General features: G+C 43.8%; 1 protein-coding gene across 1 annotated transcript in view; it reads left to right on the top strand.

Moving 5' to 3' along the window:
- The window catches only part of LOC126154306 (retinal guanylyl cyclase 2), a 450,774-nt gene that overhangs the window by 402,379 nt on the left and 27,201 nt on the right, over window positions 1-21,194 (top strand). The window contains exons 11-12 of the mRNA XM_049916128.1: window positions 3,966-4,137; window positions 15,747-15,839. Coding sequence (XP_049772085.1) covers window positions 3,966-4,137; window positions 15,747-15,839 — 265 coding nt within the window. The remainder of the gene's footprint in view (window positions 1-3,965; window positions 4,138-15,746; window positions 15,840-21,194) is intronic.

The raw sequence follows: 21,194 nt of genomic DNA, 5'->3' as shown, positions 1-21,194 counted from the left end.
GGTCAAGGAAGTTTAACTTGTGTCATGCTCTGTTTCTACAGTGAATTTTATTTTTGGGTGTACTTTGTTTATATCACTGTGGAGTTGTTGGATGCGTCTTGATGTTTCATCTAGAAGGCATATGATGTCATCTACATAACGGTACCAGTATATTATCTGGTATTGCTTGGGTCATACTAGTGTTTAAAATATTTTAATTTCAATGTGATTGAGAAAAATGTTGGCTAGGAGTCCACTGACTGGTGACCCCATTGGAAGCCCGTCTTCTTGTGAATAGAACTGATTGTCAAATGAGAAACAATTTTGCTCTGTGATTAATTTTAGAATGCTAGCTATTTCTTTCATGTGGGGTTTGAGAATTTTGGCTTGTTCTTCTAATTATCGTTTGATGATGTTGATGGTTTGTGTGGAGGGGACATTGGTGTGCATGGATGTGATGTCAAATGATGTGCATGTGGCTGTTGTAGGATTTGTTGAAGTCTTTGATTTGTTACATCAGCTCTTCAGTTTTGTATACACTTCTGTTATTTGTGTATATGTAATGTTTCTGTAAGTATGTGTGCATTTCTCTGGCTAAATGATATGTGGGTGCACTTCTGAAATTGACAACGGGACGTATCGGAATGCCATCCTTGTGGAGCTTTAGTAGGCTGTTCAGTGTGGGTGCTTGAGGGTTCTTTTGTTTGAGCCATTTTACTTTCTGATTTGACAATATGTGTGAAATATTTTTTAGGATTGTTTGTGTGTTTTTATGGTAGCTTTGTGTTGGGTCACTGGTTAGCTTTGTTATGTTGTTGTCTTCCAGAAATTTTAAGGTTTATTTCTTGTATTCATCCTGTTTTATTATTATCATGGTGCTGCCCTTGTCTGATCTCGTAATGAGTGCCTCATTGTTTTTAAGTTTGTCCTTTATTTTTCTCAAGGTTTTTCTTCTTCAGTTTTTGTTCCTGTCAATATGTTGTTTTTGTTTTCCTTTATTATTCATCTTATTTCTTCTGTAACTAATTCTCTTATCAGACCTGCATTGAAGTTTGGGTTATTGTTTCTTTCTTCTTGTTTTATGATTTACTAACATTCTGTGATAAGATTCTCCAGTGTCTTGTGTGTGCCCTCAAAGAATATTAGACAGCATTAACCTACAGAGCTCTCCACCCCCCTCCCCCCCTCCACCACTCACCTGACACATACATACACACACAAAAAAATCCTCAAACCTACTGTCACACTCACTATTTCTCTCTCTGTCTGTCTCTCTCTCTCTCTCTCTCTCTCACACACACACACACACACACACACACGCACAAATACGAATATTGCACAGACACCACTGAAAACTTCAACTGCCAGGAACACCTTCAACTGTTCCACAGTCAGCCATCTTGTTTTTACATCTTCATACGTTCCACTGTCCGCCATGTCTGTTTTTACAGCTGTTAAACAGTGACAGTGACAGCTCAATATATAGTGTTTGATGGAGATGAGGAAAAATAGAATGCAAGTGAAACATAATGTAAATACACACACACACACAGAGAGAGAGAGAGAGACAGACAGAATTTATTAATTTCTGGTATAGAAATAACAATTTTCAAATCGTAATTTTGGCTTAAAGATTTTAACTACTTTAATGTCTAAGTGGTTGCAGATGAGAAACTGTGATACAAAATAGTCATTGTAGAAACACAGTACATCAGAAAAACCACACCATGTGGTAAAAAGGTATGAATTCATAATTTTATGTGTTTTTTCAAATATCTCTAATTACGATTTAAAAAATAATAGTTACATGTATACAAATAGTAAAGAAAATTCTTTAACAGCCATAAAATAACAGCCCGGTGAAGATGCTGCAACTGCAGTGAAACAAGTTTCGGTTAAGAAACAAAATTGTGTTTTGCTAAAGGCGGACCTTATCCAAAAACATTTGTATTGTTAAAGCAAACACGGAAAAAAGTGCTTTAACCTCAAGATGAGTGTTTTAAACAGTCGGACCATCTAAAATTGAGGTAAACTGAAGACTTAACTCACTTCATTCGAGCCTACTGTGTCCTTCAAAATCTCGCATTGGAAGATAATCTATAATTCGAAGAAAACGAAGGTACATATTGCAATAACTATATTACTATTTCGTAGATAGTTTTACAACATTTAAGAGTTGCTGCTACACATATCATCAGGTGCTGTACCACTATTCGGGGGAATACAGCCAGAAATGGAAGGAGAAGCGTTCAAGCAGAGAAAAACACCAAACATGGGTTGCTACTTCCCCGTAGCTGTGCATGCACAGTAACGCCTGTTTTTTAGCGCTTTAAGGTAGCTCTCTGGCAGCTGCTTGAGCTAACCTTGTGCTGCCACAAGCGAAGACGAAGGTGCCACATAACTGCTGATACGTGCGCTAACCTTTATTGTTAACGTAAAGACCATTACACCGAAAATGCAAATACTAATTGACATACCCTCGTTCATGCTATTCACAGTGGTACTGTGATGATGGCTGCGAAGTGAATGTTGGTGTGAAACACAAGCATGGAGGTGGTAAAACTGAGCCTGCTTTGTGTACTAATCACGCTGCTCGCTAATAGATACACTGAAGAGGCAAAGAAACTGGTACGCATGTCTAATATCGTGTAGGGCCCCCGCGAGCACGCAGAAGTGCCGCGAAACGACGTGGCATGGACTTGACTAATGTCTGAAGTAGTGCTGGAGGGAATTGACAGCATGAATCCTACAGAGCTTCCCATAAATCCGTAAGAGTACGAGGGAGTAGATATCTCTTCCGAACAGAACGTTGCAAGGCATCCCAGATATGCTCTAAACTGTGGACGTGTGGGGTGTCACACTGCTTGCTGGAACTGTTCAAGTGCATCGGAATGCACAATGCTCATGAATGGATGCAGGTGATCAGACAGGATGCTTACGTTCGTGTGACGTGTCACAGTCGTATCTAGGCGTATCAGGGGTCCTGTATCACTCCAACTGCACACGCCCCACACAATTACAGTGCCTGCACCAGCTGGAACAGTTCCCTGCTGACATGAAAGGTCCATGTTCAAAAAAACTGGTCAAATGTGTGTGAAATCTTATGGGACTTAACTGCTAAGGTCATCAGTCCCTAAGCTTACACACTACTTAACGTAAATTATCCTAAGGACAAACACACACACCCATGCCCGAGGGAGGACTCGAACCTCCGCCGGGACCAGCCGCAAGTCCATGACTGCAGCGCCCAAGACCGCTCGGCTAATCCCGCGCGGCGAAGGGTCCATGGATTCATGAGCTTGTCTGCATATTCGTACACGTGCGTCTGCTCGATACAATTTGAAAAGAGACTCGTCTGACCAGACAGCAGGCTTCGAGTCATCAACAGTCCAATGTCGGTGTTGACGGGCCCAGGCGAGCCATAAGGCTTTGTGTCGTGCAGTCATCAAGGGTACGCGAGTGGGTCTCCGGCTCCGAAAGCCCATATCGATGATGTTTCGTTGAATGGTTCGCACGCTGACACTTGTTGATGGCCCAGCATTGAAATCCGCAGCAGTTTGCGGAAGGGCTGCACTTCTGTCATGTTGAACAATTCTCTTCAGTCGCCGTTGGTTCCGTTCTTGCAGGATCTTGGAGATTTATGTTTTACAAGATTCCTGATGTTAACGGTACACTCGTGAAATGGTCGTACGTGAAAATCCCCACTTTATCGCTACCACGAAGATGGTGTGTCCCATCGCTCGTGCGCCGACTGTAACACCACATTCAAACTCACTTAAATCTTGAACACCTACCATTGTAGCAGCAGTAACCCTTCTAACAACTGCTCCAGACACTTGTCGTATATAGGCGTTGCCGACCGCAGCGCCGTGTTTTGCCTGTTTACATATCTCTGTATTTGAATACGCATGGTTATACCAGTTTCTTTGGCACTTCAGTGTAGAAGTGTGTTGGTCGCGAGTGCCGATGTGGTGGTTGGTGCGCAGGTGGAGACGATCGGCGACGCGTACATGGTGGTGGGCGGCCTGCCGGTGCGCATCACGGACCACGCGGACCAGGTGGCCACCATGGCGCTGGACCTGCTGCACCAGAGCGGCCGCTTCCGCATCAGGCACCTGCCCGGCACTCCTCTGCGCCTGCGCATCGGCCTCCACACAGGTCAGGCACACAGCCTAGCATAACGCGACGCCAGCTTTCACATTGAGACTGTAGTTCAGCACCTAATGCAGGTAGGGTCCTTGCTGTTATAATGGTACGTCAAAGTACGTTACTGATCCTCATTCAGCTTAAACATACACTGTCTCACAAAAAGAGTGCAACATTCAGAAGACACGGTCGGATGCCAATGTAGTTCGTACACATACACGTCATGACCCGATATGTTAATGACTGCAGTTGCAATTCCGAAAACAAAGGAAGTAGGTTACAGTACACTTGTTCGCCCACTGCTTAGATATTGCTCACCAGTGTGGGATCCGTACCAGATAGGGTTGATAGAAGAGATAGAGAAGATCCAACGGAGAGGAGCGCGCTTCGTTACCGGATCATTTAGTAATCGCGAAAGCGTTACGGAGATGATTCATAAACTCCAGTGGAAGACTCTGCAGGAGAGGCGCTCAGTAGCTCGGTACGGGCTTTTGTTGAAGTTTCGAGATCATACCTTCACCGAGGAGTGAAGCAGTATATTGCTCCCTCCTACGTATATCTCGCGAAGAGACCATGAGGATCAAATCAGAGAGATTAGAGCCCACACAGAGGCATACCGACAATCTTCTTTCCACGAACAACACTAGAGTGGAATAGAAGGGAGAACCAATAGAGGTACTCAAAGTACCCTCCACCACACACCGTCAGGTGGCTTGCATAGTATGGATGTAGATGTAGATGTAGAATTCTCCGTGACAGGCAGAATGGTCGCCGGAGAGCATTAGTGTTCATGTTTAGTGTTGCTACCATGTCTGGTAGAGTATACAAGCAGGGTGAACAGCGTCAGATGTTGAGTGATTACTTTGAAGGACATGTAGGGGCTCTGTACTCGTGTGAGACAGCATTATCAGCACTTCACAGAGTTGAAAGGGGGTGCATCGTCGGTCTTAATTTGGCTGGCTGGTGGGATCTTGCAGTATTCAGAGATACACTCTCTCTCTCTCTCTCCTCCCTCTCTCTCTCCTCCCTCTCTCTCTCTGAGAGACAGAGAGAGATGGATTATATTTTTTTATTTTTAAAAAAATCACAGATTGACAACGCTCACACCTTACAGAAAAAACAAATGAACAATCATAAATACTGTAATATGGTGCTGAGAGCAAACACATGGAACTGCAGTTGTGTTTCTAAAGCGAGGTGAGGAGCAAATATGCCAATGCAGCATAAGAGAAAGTGCTATCAAAAAACCCAGAAAAAACTACCAGGTTCATATAAACAACGAAGTTTCTTTCGAACTCAGACTCCGCTAACAATGAAATAAGCTGTGGTTTGCAGAATATTTGAACAAGAGGCAGAAACACCGTAATTATCTGTCACACTAATTTTATTAACAAATACTATTTTTACTCTATAGCAACCAAAACGTACAATCATATGTATCCATACTTCCAGAATGACCACAGAAGATACTTCGTAATAAAAACGAAGTGCATCTGGCGTAAAATTCACTTTAATTACCTGCAGTAAGCTTAAGACTGAGGAAGTAATAATAATTGGTTAACACCATCATTACACCGACAAAACTTTTATTCCCAATGTGCCATTGTGTTACAGATTTTGTTCTCGGTGTTATTATTTAAGGCCCGTACACCCGATCAAACAGTTCGTCAAACTTCACTATGTCTGCCAAATAGATGACTGTGTACGGTGCTCTTTGAGTTACTTGTCAAGTATAGAGCGTGAATGACGTGTCTAAGACAAATTTTGATGACGGATAATTCGACAAGACTGCGGACGTTTTTCGTATTGATGTTTCGCTGCATACGTTTAATGAAAATGAGTTTTATTACAGTTTATATCATTGTATCATGAGGTTTCAGGACTATGTAAACTACGATCAAGGATAAAAACAAAATGGCTATCGCTGGCAGTTGCCAAAATGGCAGAGATGTTGCATTTTTTACAGCCGTATATTACGCGGGAAGAGGTTAAGAAGAAATATTCTACGCGCAACAAACAAGCTGGAGGGCAGTACAATAAAAAAATCAAAGTTTTCCGGTTCTTCCACGGACGATGTAGGCTCTATGTTTCCACGTTAGGTATTTTAATGAACTGTCAGCAGAAAGAGAATAAATTTTTGCATACTTTTGTCTTCTTTTCCAGTGTGAGGGCACGGTAACTATAAACAAATTATCAAAAATTTCACTGTTCGTTTGGAAAAAGTTGATGTAATCATCGGGTTCCGAATGTAACATTTCCTTTAACAGGTTTTCTTATTTATATTTCTCTTCCATTTTAAACCATTCCTTTGACCATCATCATCTTTTTTTCTTCTTCTTATCCACAGTGCCCAAGTCAGTGTTACAAATCCTTTAATAGCGTTTCTAGCCGTTTCCATTAGTGTCAAAATATAGCATACATGAACAGCGTTTTGATTATAAAGTGAGGTTAAACGGAAAAACTTGTTGGATCGTGTACGGGCTTGTTTCACAAATCAGTGATAGATAAGAGCGAGTTTTCCAGTAAGTTTGTCATGTACGCGGTCTTAACTACAAATAAATAAAAATGAAAGCGAAAGCGAGTATCAGAACACACAGCTGTACAGCTAGCAGCAGCATTACCGAGAGGGAAATCTTCCACACAGGCTCCAATAATATACTGGTCTTTGCCCCACTTTTACTCGTGTTTGTATCCCACAACTGTCACTATTAAATCTGTTTCAGAGACTGTTTACTGTAGCGTCCGTAATGCCTCATCATCAGGTATTCGTAAATGGTTCAAGTTCCATATTGTTCTGTTGCAACATGAACAAATGATGTAGAAAAGGAAAAAAGATGGATCCTTTAACGTGCTCAGAAAATCAAACGCTGTGTGAACAGAGCTGAAAAGAATCGGAAAGTACGAGGGTCGCCCTCAGCCTAAAACAATGTCGTGAGTGAGAAACGCTACATATGAATTCTGACAAGGGACGCTGCCCATCAAACCCTCGTCATATTAAGTGGTAAGATGGCCCAGTGGATAGCTGGTCAGAAACTGAACGCAGATCAAGCATGAAAACAGGGAGAAAGGGTACAGAACTATGAAAAAAGAGGCAAAATAGAAACAGTGGTCGGCCCAGGCTTAACATGTGCGACATCGAGGGAACTGGAAGCGTCAAGGCGTCGGTTTATGTGGTCACGGTGCTAGACTGCAAAGGGGGACATCCTGGTTCAAATCTCCCTCGTGCCCCATCTTTTTGCACAAAATTGTGAACTGACTATCTGGTCATTCACGCGTCTATTTGCTGTATTCAATTTTCTGTCTTTGTCGTCGTGTAACGGCCGTTTGCAACAGCAAGATGTAAGGTAGGGACCTATAATGAAAACTGATTCCGCACAATATGTCATTAGCAGCCGAAATGAAGTGGCTCTCGAATGGGAACAGCAAACCTTTGATGATAAGGCGACAAGTCAACCAAATCCTCCACCGTAAGACACGTCTCATGTCTCCTACACGACATCGCTCACAGTACGTGTGTCATACGATAGAAGTCTCTTATCGACGCACCTAACTTGTACGCCTGTTGAGTGAGTGAGGTGTGTTCCTGTGTATGTGATCACGCCCAAAGAAATGATGAAAGCATAAAAGTATGTCGCATAAGCTGTAACAAATGAACGCAGAAGATTCATAATCCCACAGTTTTCCCTTTGCTCTACCAAAATATATGTTTTTAAAGGTTTTTAAGCTTTCAGCATGTACACCATCAAATCCTGCATACTTCGAAGCAAATCTGAACATGTCCTGGAATTTCGGAGAGCCAAGTCGATTATATGTGACAGCTCGGACTTTGATAATAGACACACGATATCGTAAACAATACTGTTCTGTATACCTGTGCAGCTTTGCAAAATCGTTGAGTCTTTTCACTAAGTATTTCACTTCTGTAAAGTCAAACACATCTGACGGTTGCATAGGAAATGTGCGACCTATAGAAATGGTAATCACGTCTACTCCCATATTAAAATTTTACAAGGCGTGATCCCCCTCTCCTGTATAGCTGTCAAGGAGTAAAGCAAAATCTTTGTTGGCGTAAGGACCAATCACAAGTTCATTAAAATCTTTCACTAGTCTTTCCTCCGTTTTGCCTGACGCACTACAATTCACACTGACATTGGGGGTTTGCGCAAGTACCCTATTCACCTGTTGCTGAACTTGCGGTCCAAATACACTATTTTTTCCTGCAAACATTAGTAAAATGTAGGTGAAAGAAATTATGCTTTGTTAAGAACATATTGTATGGTGTAATTGTAGGAAGCGTCAATTGTAGGAAGTGTCGTCTTCTGCAGCTAACGATAATATGCTGGTCGATTTCACTTCATAGTTAAAACCGGACTGGCCTTGTACTGACGACATATGCGTCTTCATGATGCTGGAATCTGACGTTAGTTGCTGTAACAAACTTTTTGCAATACAAGAAGTTCTTCCAGATTGTTGGCATAGCTTTTCGCTTACATATTCGGTAATCTTTCTACTGTTAGTTCCGTATTCCTTTTTGAAAGTGAATAACAAATCAGGTGACACCTTGAAGTCCAGACCGATTCGTTTAGTATAATGCAATTCCAAAATTTGTCAGTCTGTACCATGCAATGCACTTCATTCATTTACTGGTTGAATAAATTGTTGGTATACATGGTTTCACCTCGTTCCACGAATTCTTTACACTATTTAACTTTGATTTTTGCGTCTATCCTTTAAACTTCTTGAATTTATTTGTAACTTCATTCCACAATCTATGTTTGCGTCTCTTAACTGGTTTCGACAATACTCGGAACTGAAGCATTTCCTTCATGTATCTCAACTAAATGCCGTCAGATTAACGTCACACGATCACTTCTTCGTGTTATTCTTATGGATCATAGTCCGCCTGCTTAGCTGCCCGGGTTCGATTCCTGGCCGGCTTGGAGATTTTCTCCGCTCATGGACTGGATGTTGTGTTGTCTTCACCATCATTTCATCCTCATTACCGGCGCGCGAGTCGCTCAACGTGGCGTCGAATGAAATAATACTTGCACTTGACGGCCGAACTTACCCGAATAGGGGCCTCCCGGCCAATGATGCCATATGCCTAATCCATTTTTATGGATCATCGATATTCTCATCTTCTGGTACATATAGCCCAGTAGCAATCAGCAACGTTTCTTCAGCACCACACCTACTATTTATCAAAAAATGAAGGAACTAATCATAAAAATATTGCACAGTCATCCTATCCCTTAAAGAACTTGTACATATCGTAATGTTCGGAAAATATTCATGGATGTTGTTACGCAAGTCACGAGCTATATTTGCTTTATTCGTTTTGCCCACGGAATGCCATACGTGTACTTAACACGCCCACGTCCAAAGGCACAAACTATCCACTGCTAGCCAAGCAGCTTCGTCAGCAGGAATCCTCTCTCCGCCGTGCACTGTAGTCAACTGACGTTCGTCCTGTGTTTGTTTCGTTTCCGATGTTTGTTTGCTTCGACGTAGCATCCTCATAGCACAGCGCTGTTATCTCGCATCGGAACTATTGTTTACAGTGGGGTCCGAACCACTAGCAGGTTTGTATCCGAGATCTTGTGTGTTTGCACCGGTACTCGACCAGGGATCCCGTGATTACAAGGCAATGAGCCTCCAGACGTACGTATCTCCTACTTGTTCTACTCAAGTACCACATGTTGTGACTCTTGCGTTGCGTTTTGAAAGTTTTGTCTCTTGAATTCCTTTGTTTAACATAGTTCACACCCATTTATTTGTTTTTTTCGTTTCTATGAGAGGTCTATGCGGCATATTACCTGCTATCGGTATTAACATATTTTACTTGCGTCACTTATGTCATTCTTACCACTTGACACACATTCTGTAACCAATGTATTGTGTGACAGTTTCCAGGAGTACAGAAAGGGAACAGACACGTCAATGACCGGCTGGACAATTCAAATGTTGTGAAAAAATAGGGTCCTTCGGAGACTTGAACACGGATCTCCCGCTTTGCAGTCCAACACCTTGACCACATTTTTTTTTTAATCTCATTTTGTTCGCTTTCGTTCGTTGACCTGCTCGGGGCGGACGTCGTAAGACACCCGTGTAAGTTCGTTGTTGATCGATTAACTCAGTTATATATATATATATATATATATATATATATATATATATATATATATATATATATATATATATATATATACAGAGGGCAGCTAACCCTCTGACCGAACACGCTGAGCTACCGTGCCGACTTGTTTTGCACCTCTTGACCTTGGACAGTTCACTCTTTCTATATTGATTCTTCTTTCACAGTTCATTAAACCGTCTTCCTATTTTCATGCTTGATCTGTGAAAATCCGATGATTCTTTGCACAGATGTGTTGGGCAGTGACGCTCCTGCAGCGTTTTCGATGGGAAGTGTTTGATCACCCACAATACAACCCTTAACTGGCTGCCTCCAATGTTTATCTCTGCTCACATGAACCGCTGGCTACGAAGACAACATTTTGGCACAAACAACGAACGACAGAGGGAACTGACGTAGGCAACTGACGGAAAGCACAGGTGGCTGCTTTCTGTGACGAGGGTACTGGAAAGTTTGTACGACGCTACGACAAGTGTCGAAGTCGGGGCGGCGACTATTTAGAGAGGTAGCTAAAAAGTGTGGTTAACTGTTGCGAATAAAAAATTTCAAATTATCACTGTGGTTTCCATTTCGCGACTGATCGGGCCTTACTTTCCAAACAGCCCTCGCGTAGTTCACATCAGTTTATCACGCTTCTCTCCAGTCCTGCATTTAAAATTGTAAACTTAAATGTGAACGGCCAGGCTGGTCGGTCTCATGTGATTCACTTCCAGTGGTCCTAACAGATGGCCAGTATCGTCACACCAAGGTTAACCAACTTAGCTCCCTCCTTCATGCGCGCAGGTCGGCGTTCTGCGCTCACTCTAGGATGTTTGTGTATTGAAGCGGGGACCTAGAAACGACGGAGAGGCTTCGCCCCGCCGTAGCCCTCAGCGGTTCACAACCCCGTAACAGGCCACCCACCCCACCGCCGCCCCACACCGAACCTAGGATTACTGTGTGGTTCGGCCCCCGGTGGACGTCTCTTACCAGACGAGTGTAACCCCAAATGTTTGCGTGGTATAGTAACTATGGTGTACGCGGACGTAGAGACAATGTTTGCGGAGCAATCGCCGACACAGTGTAACTGATGCGGAATAAGGGGAACCAGCCCGCATTCGCCGAGGCAGATGGAAAACCGCCTTAAAAACCATTCACAGGCTGGCCGGCACACCAAACCTCGACACTAATCCGCCGAGCGGATTGAGTTACCGCATTTAGCCCGACCGTTGTTAGAATTGTATATATGATATTTCTCATTAGTTTTCATTATTTGTGCATACTAGCGAATGTAAAAATTATTATTAGCACACTTCTGTTGATGGCTTCAGTAACTGCGCCTGATGATGGGCAGTTGTTAGCCCGAAACCGGTCGTGACTGACAAAAGCCTTACAACTGAAACGGTGGTTTTCGTGTCTATTACGCGTGCAAGATGGTTTCAGCGCTGTCTGACGGTGGAACACAACTCCACAGAAGAAACATGTTTGCTGCTGCCACATTCTGAAGCTGAGGAGGGAGTCGTCTTGTCCCGGACTATGACCGGTGAGACCGAAACAAAAAGACAGTCTATGGAATGGCAGTATCCTCAGTCTCCGCAGAAGAAAAAATTCAAATCAACTAGTTCCGCTTGTAAGGCCATGATGACTGTATTTTGGCGCTGTGAGGGTTTGATTCTCATCAATCTGATGCCAAGAGACAGTACCATTAATTCGTAGGCGCATGTGAACAAATTAACCACACTCAAAAAGCTTTTCCAGCGACTTTAGCGTCATAGCAACCCACGGGATGTTTTGTTTCGACACGATTACGCTTGTCGCCGCACTAGTTTAAGGACTTCTGAAAACATCGCGAAACAGGGTTGAATAGTATACACATAAAAAAAAAATTTTGCATCATCCCGGTTCCCAGAACACCTGACGATAAACGTTGACTGTGGATATTTTATCACAGACACAGTCCCTTTGACTGTTCAGAGATGTCACTAAACCCGCCCAATGATGTAAACAACTTTGCATGAGCACCGCCTATTAGACGGAGGGGGTCCGACAGCCGATCAGTTCCACTCATTCCACCAGGAAGGAGGTACACGGCTCGTGTTGTCTGTAGTTCAACCGTGCCTAGACGGTCAACACCGCGGTTCGATCGCGTCCGCGTTGTTACTTTGTGCCAGGAAGGGGTCTCAACAAGGGAAGGGTCCAGGCGTATAGAAGTGCACCAAAGCGATGTTGCTCGGACATGGAGGAGATACAGGCAGACAAGAACTGTCGATGACATGCCTTGCTCAGGCCGCCCATCGTGCACATCTTGTGAATGACTTCATTCAGAATAACGACAATGCTCAACTAGAGTGGCCAGCATGTTCTCCAAACATGAACTCTATCGAACATGCCTGGGATAGGTTGAAAATGACTGTTTATGGACGACATGATCCACCAACCACTCTGAGGGATCTACGCCGAATCGCCGTTGAGGAGTGGGACAATCTGGACCAATAGTGCTTTGATGAACTTGTGGATGGTATGCCACGACGAATACAGGCAAGTATCAACGCAAGAGGACGTGCTACTGGGTATTAGAGGTACCGATGTGAACAGCAATCTGGACCACTACTTCTGAATATTTCGCTGTATGGTGGTACAAAATGCAATGTGTGGTTTTTATGAGCAATAAAAAGGGCGGAAATGATGTTTATGTTGATCTCTGTTCCAATTTTCTGTACAGGTTCTGGAACTCTCGGAACCGAGGTGATGCAAACCTTTTTTTTATGTATGTATTATGCAGCACAGATGCAAACGAAAGCTGCTGACGGAAATACTCGTAGTATTGTAATGAAACAAGTGTGGCCATCTGAAGATGGGCATCATGCGTAGTCCGAAAGCAATCATGACAGTAAAAAGAAGCTTGTTAGATTATTTTGGCTGGTAGTCTCTTACTTTGATAATCCTTGACTGGATAACGCCCACAGAGTTCGTGGCGATCTTCATATTTTAATGGCCTGAATAATTAGTTACAACGTACAAAAGTCTAACACCCAGTTTCCCAGCGCTCACTTCCTACGTAATATTAGTTCTGCTGTTCTGAATCAGATGAATCGTCCACTAGAATCGGTCAGCACAAAAGTCCGGTACTTGAAGTCTTACTGAGGCCCTAAATTTTTCCCTGACTGTCTAAACACACATAATTACTACAATAAACAAAATTTCATAGCTCCGAGCGAATAACAATTCCACCCCTCTTCCATCGCTGAGCAAACGTTTTCAATTCAATTACCTACAGCTGAGTCGACGTTAGTTGATCCCTGACAGTTGCAGTGAGCCGGGCACTGTTCCTCTGTGGGCCTATCTCAACCAATAACATAAAGCGATTTTGTAAACGTCTCCATAGCAATGTCTCAATGTTGTCACAGTTCTGTACACGGCTACTGTTTTCGCCTGCAGCCGTTAGTGCTTCGCAGCTGCGAGCTCTCAGGAAGCTACTCACGTAGACTAGACTATAGTGTTACTACTTTAAAAGGGGGAAATAAAAAACAGCGTGGACAGCCGATCTGGTTGGACCGTTATCAATTCGAGAAGAACCATCATGGATAAAATAACTGTTCTTGTGAATGAAATAACTCTTGGACTATAATGTTGCTACTTTAAAATCTGGAAATAAAAAAAGCGCGTGGATGGATGACCTACACTCATGCTCACAAATTAAGGATAATTGCAGAATGTGGTGCCACACACTGTGGCACTACACAAAACTGGCGCTAATAGCATAGGCACATAGGGAACACACACGACGCTAATCTGTAAGTCCACGGTATTGGTGATAACCTGAGAAAACCGTCCCGAAGCATATGTGCTACAAAATGTAACTGTTTCCTGCGCATGTACTCCGACATCAGTATGGGATATGATCACCATGCACACGTACACAGGGCGCACAACGGGTTGGCATACTCAGGATCAGGTGGTCGAGCAGCTGCTGGGGAATAGCCTCCCATTCTTGCACCAGTGCCTGTAGGAGCTCCTGAGTATCGACACGTCTACCGAGAGCATCCCAGACGTGCTGGATGGGGTTTAGGTCTGGAGAACAGGCAGGCCACTCCATTCGCCTGATTTCTTCTGTTTCAAGGTACTCCTCCACGATGGTAGCTCGGTGGGGCCGTGCGTTCTCATCCATCAGGAGGAAGGTGGGACCCACTGCATCCATGAAAAGGTGGACGTACTGGTGCAAAATGACGTCCCGATACATCTGACTTGTTACAGTTCCTCTGTCAGAGACATGCAGGGGTGTACGTGCACCAGTCATAATCCCACCCCACACCATCAAATTACGACCTCTATACAGGTCCCTTTCAAGGACATTAAGTGGATTGTATCTGGTTCCTAGTTCACGCCACATGAAACCCGGCGAGAATCAGTGTTCAGACTATACTTGGAGTCGTCCGTGAACATAATCTGGGACCACTGTTCCAATGACCATGTATGTGTTCTTGACACCAGGCTTTACGGGCTCTCCTGTGACCAGGGGTCAGTGGAGTGCACCTTGCAGGTCTCCGGGCGAATAAACCATGTCTTTTCAGTCTTCTGTAGACTGTGTGTCTGGAGCCAACTGTCCCAGTGGCTGCGGTAAGGTCTCGAGCAAGGCTACCTGCAGTACTCCGTGGCCGTCTGCGGGCACTGAGGGTGATATATCGATCTTCTTGTGGTGTTGTACACTGTGGACGTCCCGTACTGTAGCGCCTGGACACATTTCCTGTCTGTTGGAATCTTTGCCATAATCTTGAGATCACACTTTGTGGCACACGGAGGGCCCGTGCTACGACCTGCTGTGTTTGACCAGCCCCCAGTCACCCTAGTATTCCACCCCTCATAACGTCATCAATATGTGTTCTTTGAGCCATTTTCAACGCACAGTCACCATTAGCACATCTGAAAATATCTGCGCACTTACTCTCTGCACTGTTCTCTGACATGCACTAACACATATGGACTGCTGCCAGCGCCACCGTGCGACGACCACAGGTCAAATGCACCGAATTGTAATACCCCGAGGTGATTTAAACCCGCAAACCGCCCACCAGAGCGTTGTTTCACTATGTATGAGCATTATCCTTCATTTATGAGCATGAGTGTAGCTGGACAGTTATGAGTTCAAGAAGAACCAGCATGGATATAATAAATGTTCTTGTGAATGAAATAACTGCTCTTCTTGATCTTTGAAAGTACCTATTGCCGTTCCTGGGGCCGGCCGTGGTGGCCGTGCGGTTCTAGGCGCTCCAGTCCGGAGCCGCGCTGCTGCTACGGTCGCAGGTTCAAATCCTGTCTCGGGCATGGATGTGTGTGATGTCCTTAGGTTAGTTAGGTTTAAGTAGTTCTAAGTTCTAGGGGACTGATGACCACAGCAGTTGAGTCCCATAGTGCTCAGAGCCATTTTGAACCGTTCCTGGGTGTAACTGATGCTTGACGGGTTCACTGTTAACGTCTTTTCCTGATGCCGCAGGTCCGTGCTGCGCTGGAGTCGTCGGCCTGACGATGCCTCGCTACTGCCTGTTCGGTGACACCGTCAACACCGCCTCACGGATGGAGTCCACAGGTAAGCCACGCGCTCGCTACTCTCCTACTCCTAGCATCGGCGAATGGCATTCTCTGAACCAAGTCGTGTGCAGCTATGCATAATAAGCGACCAAAGAGTTTCCTTTCGAAGGCCATACAGTCCAGAACCGGTATGCCAGTCAGAGAAAATCGCTGTGAGCGTTGAGGTAATCATCCCACGGACGCACCTGGTTGAAGATACCCGTCTGGTAAAGCACCGTGTCCTGCTGCGTGAAGAAGTCTGTAACTGACTGCTGCACATCCTCGTCCGACACGAATCGTCGACCGTTAAGGATGAATTTTAAGGGGCAGAAGTCGTGATAATCGCATGGCGAGACATCAGAACTATAGGACGGATGTTCGAGTATCTTCCACTTGAGTTGGCATAACTTCTGCTTAATGAGATTCGCGATAGGGGGACGCGCGTTATCATGAAGCAGCAGCATGGAACTTGGCGCACCATTCGACAAGGATAGTTTTCCACGGACATGCTGCCCCATGAACATCATCAATTCTCCTATGGATGTCTACCGGTGTTTGCTCTTCGGTAGCCAACAAGCGTTGGACGCATTTGGTAATAACGTCGCCGTAGTTCACGTTTCCACATTTGCCGCACACACGATGGGAAGACACGGATGCCACAACAACCTCTTGGCTACGCGTCGCTCCTTATATACCTGCACTGGGGTCGCGCTACGTTCCATATACGCTGCAGCAACGCCCTCAAACGGAAACTTTTTGATAGCCCCTTATACCAGTGCACACTATGTGTGTCAGCTAATTTATTTAACGAACAGATAACAACGACACTTCATTCTTTTTTGAGATATAAGTGATTAAAAAGCTTACTTTACGTCTGGTTGATTATAAGGTCATTCCTGAGACGGAAAACACGCACAAAATAGGCAAAAATCTTGCAGAAAATCTATAGAGGCGGTTTGAAGGGAACCATCCAGAATTTCACGTTAAGTGATTAAGGGAAACAACTAAAACCTGTCGCGTTATCCCCACCGCGTTTGACTTTATATGCAGTTTATATGATATGATGTTTTAATTAACTGTATACTGCTTATTGTTGCGAGCACAACAGATAGAATGCGATTCTCACTATTAGTTTCTGCAGTTGAAAATATTTTAACTTTGTGCTCCTTGAGCTATTATGTGGGGATTCCCACAACACTAAAAGATTTCCTGTTGTGCATGTATGATCTTTAATTTGCAAACTTTTTTATGTAACCCTGATCTGGCTTGTTATAAATGGAACACGATATTATTAGTGTAACTAATTATGAAATTAAACATATCCTTCGCTACTTTCAACTCAGAAATCCACTGAAAATTACTCGTATTATACATACAGAAGGTACAGTATGCTATGTTCGCTAAACGTAAAAGATTTTTTAGTATATGAACACTATCGATTGCCACGACTAACACAAGAGCATGAGACTAAAAATGGCATTTGGTTTTTGTATTATTAGCCAGAACAGGTTTCATCACAGCAGTCTTTGATATCACACAAGTAAAATTTTATTGCACTGATTTACTTAAATTATTTACGTCACAGATATTGTAATAGCAGTTGCCCATGCCCACCTGAAAATGACATAATAAAATCCACCATTCACCTCTGAGGTCTCCAGGAAGTTGAAGGAAATAATTTTAATGTACCGTTACCTGCCCGCTTAACTGCGGGAAAACAGCTTTCATTCAATTCAATTTGAATTTGCCGCGGCAACTTCTCCCGCGATGGCTGCACAGCTATGCCTCATGAAAAATTCTAAATATGCTGAAAACGGCTAAAAATGTGGAATGAAATACTGGGCAAGCTAGCAATAAACTGTTACAAGTATTTTTAACAATCTCTTTATTCAAAAATCGACATAAATTTGAAGAACACACCTTTTACATTTATCAACCTCCAATGGCGTCTTTCTCGAATAAGGAACAAAAGAAAGCTAACCAAGCGCTCAATCGAGCGTTACTGGTTCTTACAACTTTGACGGCTACAAGAAGACAGAGAGAGTAATATTTTAACCTCCACAATTTATAGGCAATTTAAAATGCATCTTTGTTATCTTTTTTAATCATCATTGTCTGTTTCGATTACTACACTCACCGACCACAGACGTTATTTACGAAATATAGATCCATAATGATTGCAGAAACATAAAAATGGAAAAGGGTTTTTTTTTACACAGTCTACATAATCAACAACCGTTCATACGGAAATGAAATAATAATAATAATAATAATACAGAGAAATGTTTCTTTTTTTACCACTTGTATTACAACGATTTTGTGAATGTCTTGCCAGGAGACGTCACAAATCGTGGACGTGGATGGCCAGTTTAGGATTTCGACGCTACTTTTTCAGAACACGAGTCCATTCTTTTCACAAAGAAAATCAAGTAATACACATAAATAAAAGCCTTAAATTGTTGTAATTATCGTGTGGTTCTTCATCTAACCTGACAACGTGATTAATTCCGGCTTTATCCCTCCGAAACACAACACACACAAATTCCTGTGTTAGAAACACGCATCCCACATTCTTCTCCTCGAACAGCCGTAAAAGATGAATCACTTTGAACTTACAGACATTTCATGTTGTCAGGGAATTAATATTTGTTCGTGAAGTTAACAGGCTGATGTCTAAAATCTAACCGATTGATGCACATTTTTACTTCGAAATGTAGGGAATCTGCTACCTGAATTTATAACACATGTATAAGGGGAACAGTGTCCGCCGCGATAGCTGAGTGGTCAGCGTGACGAATTGCAGTCCTACGGGCCCGGGTTCGATTCCCGGCTGCGTCGGAGATTTTCTCCGCTCAGGGACTGGGTGGACGATGATGATGTTTGGTTTGTGGGGCGCTCAACTACGTGGTTATCAGCGCCCGTACAATTACCCAATCTTTGCTCAGTCCAATTTCGCCACTTTCCTGGATGATGATGAAATGATGAGGACAACACAAACACCCAGTCATCTCGAGGCAGGTGAAAATCCCTGACCCCGCCGGGAATCGAACCCGGGACCCCGTGCTCGGGAAGCGAGAACGCTACCGCGAGACCACGAGCGGCGGACAGGGACTGGGTGTGGTGCTGTCTTCATCATCCTTTCATCACCATCCGGCGCGCAGGTCGCCCAATGTGGCGTCGAATGTAATAAGACCTGCATCAAGGCGGCCGGACCTGTCCAGCAAGGGGCCTCCCGGCCAATGACGCCAAACGCTCGTTTCCATTTCCAGGGGAACAGTATAGTTCAAATTTCGGGCATGACGTCTCAGATTTAGGTATTCTAATTCATCGGAATCCAGCGCTGGGATGGTTCTCCTAACAGAGACAGAAGTGATTTCCTTCGTAGTCTCCGAACAGCCAAACTGGTGTTCTGTCTTTAGAGACCTCAGTGTTGTCGGTACATTTGCAATCTTCCTACTTCTTTAAAGTCGACAAGTGGACTAAATACATTTCGGAGCTTGCGTCGACTCTTACTATCCGGTTCTCAAAGGATAATGTCGCCAAGGAAAGAAACCAGTTACGGACGTGACCTTAGACCCCTTGTTGGTTCGAAAATACCGACTAAGCAGCCATTGCTACACTTTTCTTATTTTGTAAGCGAACTCTGTATTCACTACTCACCAGCCGGCCGGTGTGGCCGTGCGGTTATAGGCGCTTCAGTCTGGAACCGCGTGACCGCTACGGTCGCAGGTTCGAATCCTGCTTAGGGCATGGATGTGTGTGATGTTCTTAGGTTAGTTAGGTTTAAGTAGTTCTAAGTTCTAGGGAACTGATGACCACAGATGTTAAGTCCCATAGTGCTCAGAGCCATTTAAACCATTTTGAGCCAATCGCTACTCACCGTCTTCGCACTATGTATAGTAAAGGCAAACATGCAGCTATCGAATAGAGCTCTTTCTGGTACTTGTGGCATCGTCGCGGCAGATAATTATGTTCATGCAGGAAAACAATTCGGTCTGTATGTATCTTGTTGCGGTTGCAGCCTATCAGATATGTGCTCTACTTCGTACAAATGTTAAACGATTAGTTTGTGATATCGTTGTACCACAGTACATAAATTCCGCAACCAAATAGTCTTATAACACAATACAGCCTCCGAGAGTCTTTCAGTTTTTGAGGTTTTTTATAATTGAACTGGTATCAATTAAACTTCTTGGCAGATTAAAACTGTGTGCCGGACCGAGACTCGAACTCGGGACCTTTGCCTTTCGCGGGCAAGTGCTCTACCAACTGAGCTACCCAAGCACGACTCACGCCCCGTCCTCACAGCTTTACTTCTGCCAGTATCTCGTCTCCTACCTTCTCATTATGGAGTGGTATCAATTACTTTAAGAAGTTCTTTTCTTACCTACACTGACATTGCTTGCCAACGCCTCGACCACAACGATAACTGCGTCAACAAAATGTGACATTTTCTATCGGTGCAGCCTTTCTTCTCGCTTACATACCGATCTAAAATGGTTCAAATGGCTCTGAGCACTATGCGACTTAACTTCTGAGGTCATCAGTCGCCTAGAACTTAGAACTAATTAAACCTAACTAACCTAAGGACATCACATACATTCATGCCCGAGGCAGGATTCGAACTTGCGACCGTAGCGGTCGTTCGGTTCCAGACTGTAGCGCCTAGAACCGCACGGCCACTCCGGCCAGCACACCGATCTAATAACTATTGTGGAGTTCAGCGAAAGCAGTACCTAAGAAAACTCGTCACCTCTGAAAAACAGCAGAAAGAGTGAGAGATTTAAAGAGAGGCATAACTAAGCCTATTAGTTGTGAAACTGTTGGTGGATACGTTCATGGTCACCGATTAAGCATTTTTCTTTTCTTTGAATTACATAGATCAACTTACTTACCGTTCCTTAACTCTGTCCGCCGTTCTCATCTCAATCTCGACGAAGCCGGTAGCGAACGCTGACTGCCGAGTCAGCATCTCATCACAGAAGCCAAACGATGCCTCCTTCCCCTCAGTTTACAGATATCACAGCTTTATGAAGTGTTCAAAAACATAAAAATCCCTTCCAGAGCAAAGCTTCCATGAATATCTATGTTGTTCCCCCTTCACTAAATTTACCCACACCAGTATGGAAGCAACTGTTCGCTAAAGTCACTACTATCCCATCACTTACTTTCATCTTCTCGATCGCAATCTATTACTGTGTCTCTGACTCTCCACTTGTACATTCGACCTATCGTTCAGTTGAACGATGATGCTGTCCCATATCCGATTATTTAGGGTTCGATCCTCAGTCAGTCCTAGGATTTTTATCTGTCAATTATCACTTCGCTCACCCGTGGCAGTGTTTGTTGACCTGAAAAATTCCGAACTGCATCG

This window comes from Schistocerca cancellata, chromosome 2 (genome assembly GCF_023864275.1).
Source record: "Schistocerca cancellata isolate TAMUIC-IGC-003103 chromosome 2, iqSchCanc2.1, whole genome shotgun sequence".
Classification (NCBI taxonomy): Eukaryota; Metazoa; Arthropoda; class Insecta; order Orthoptera; family Acrididae; genus Schistocerca; species Schistocerca cancellata.
This window is presented reverse-complemented; position numbering and strand designations above follow the sequence as displayed.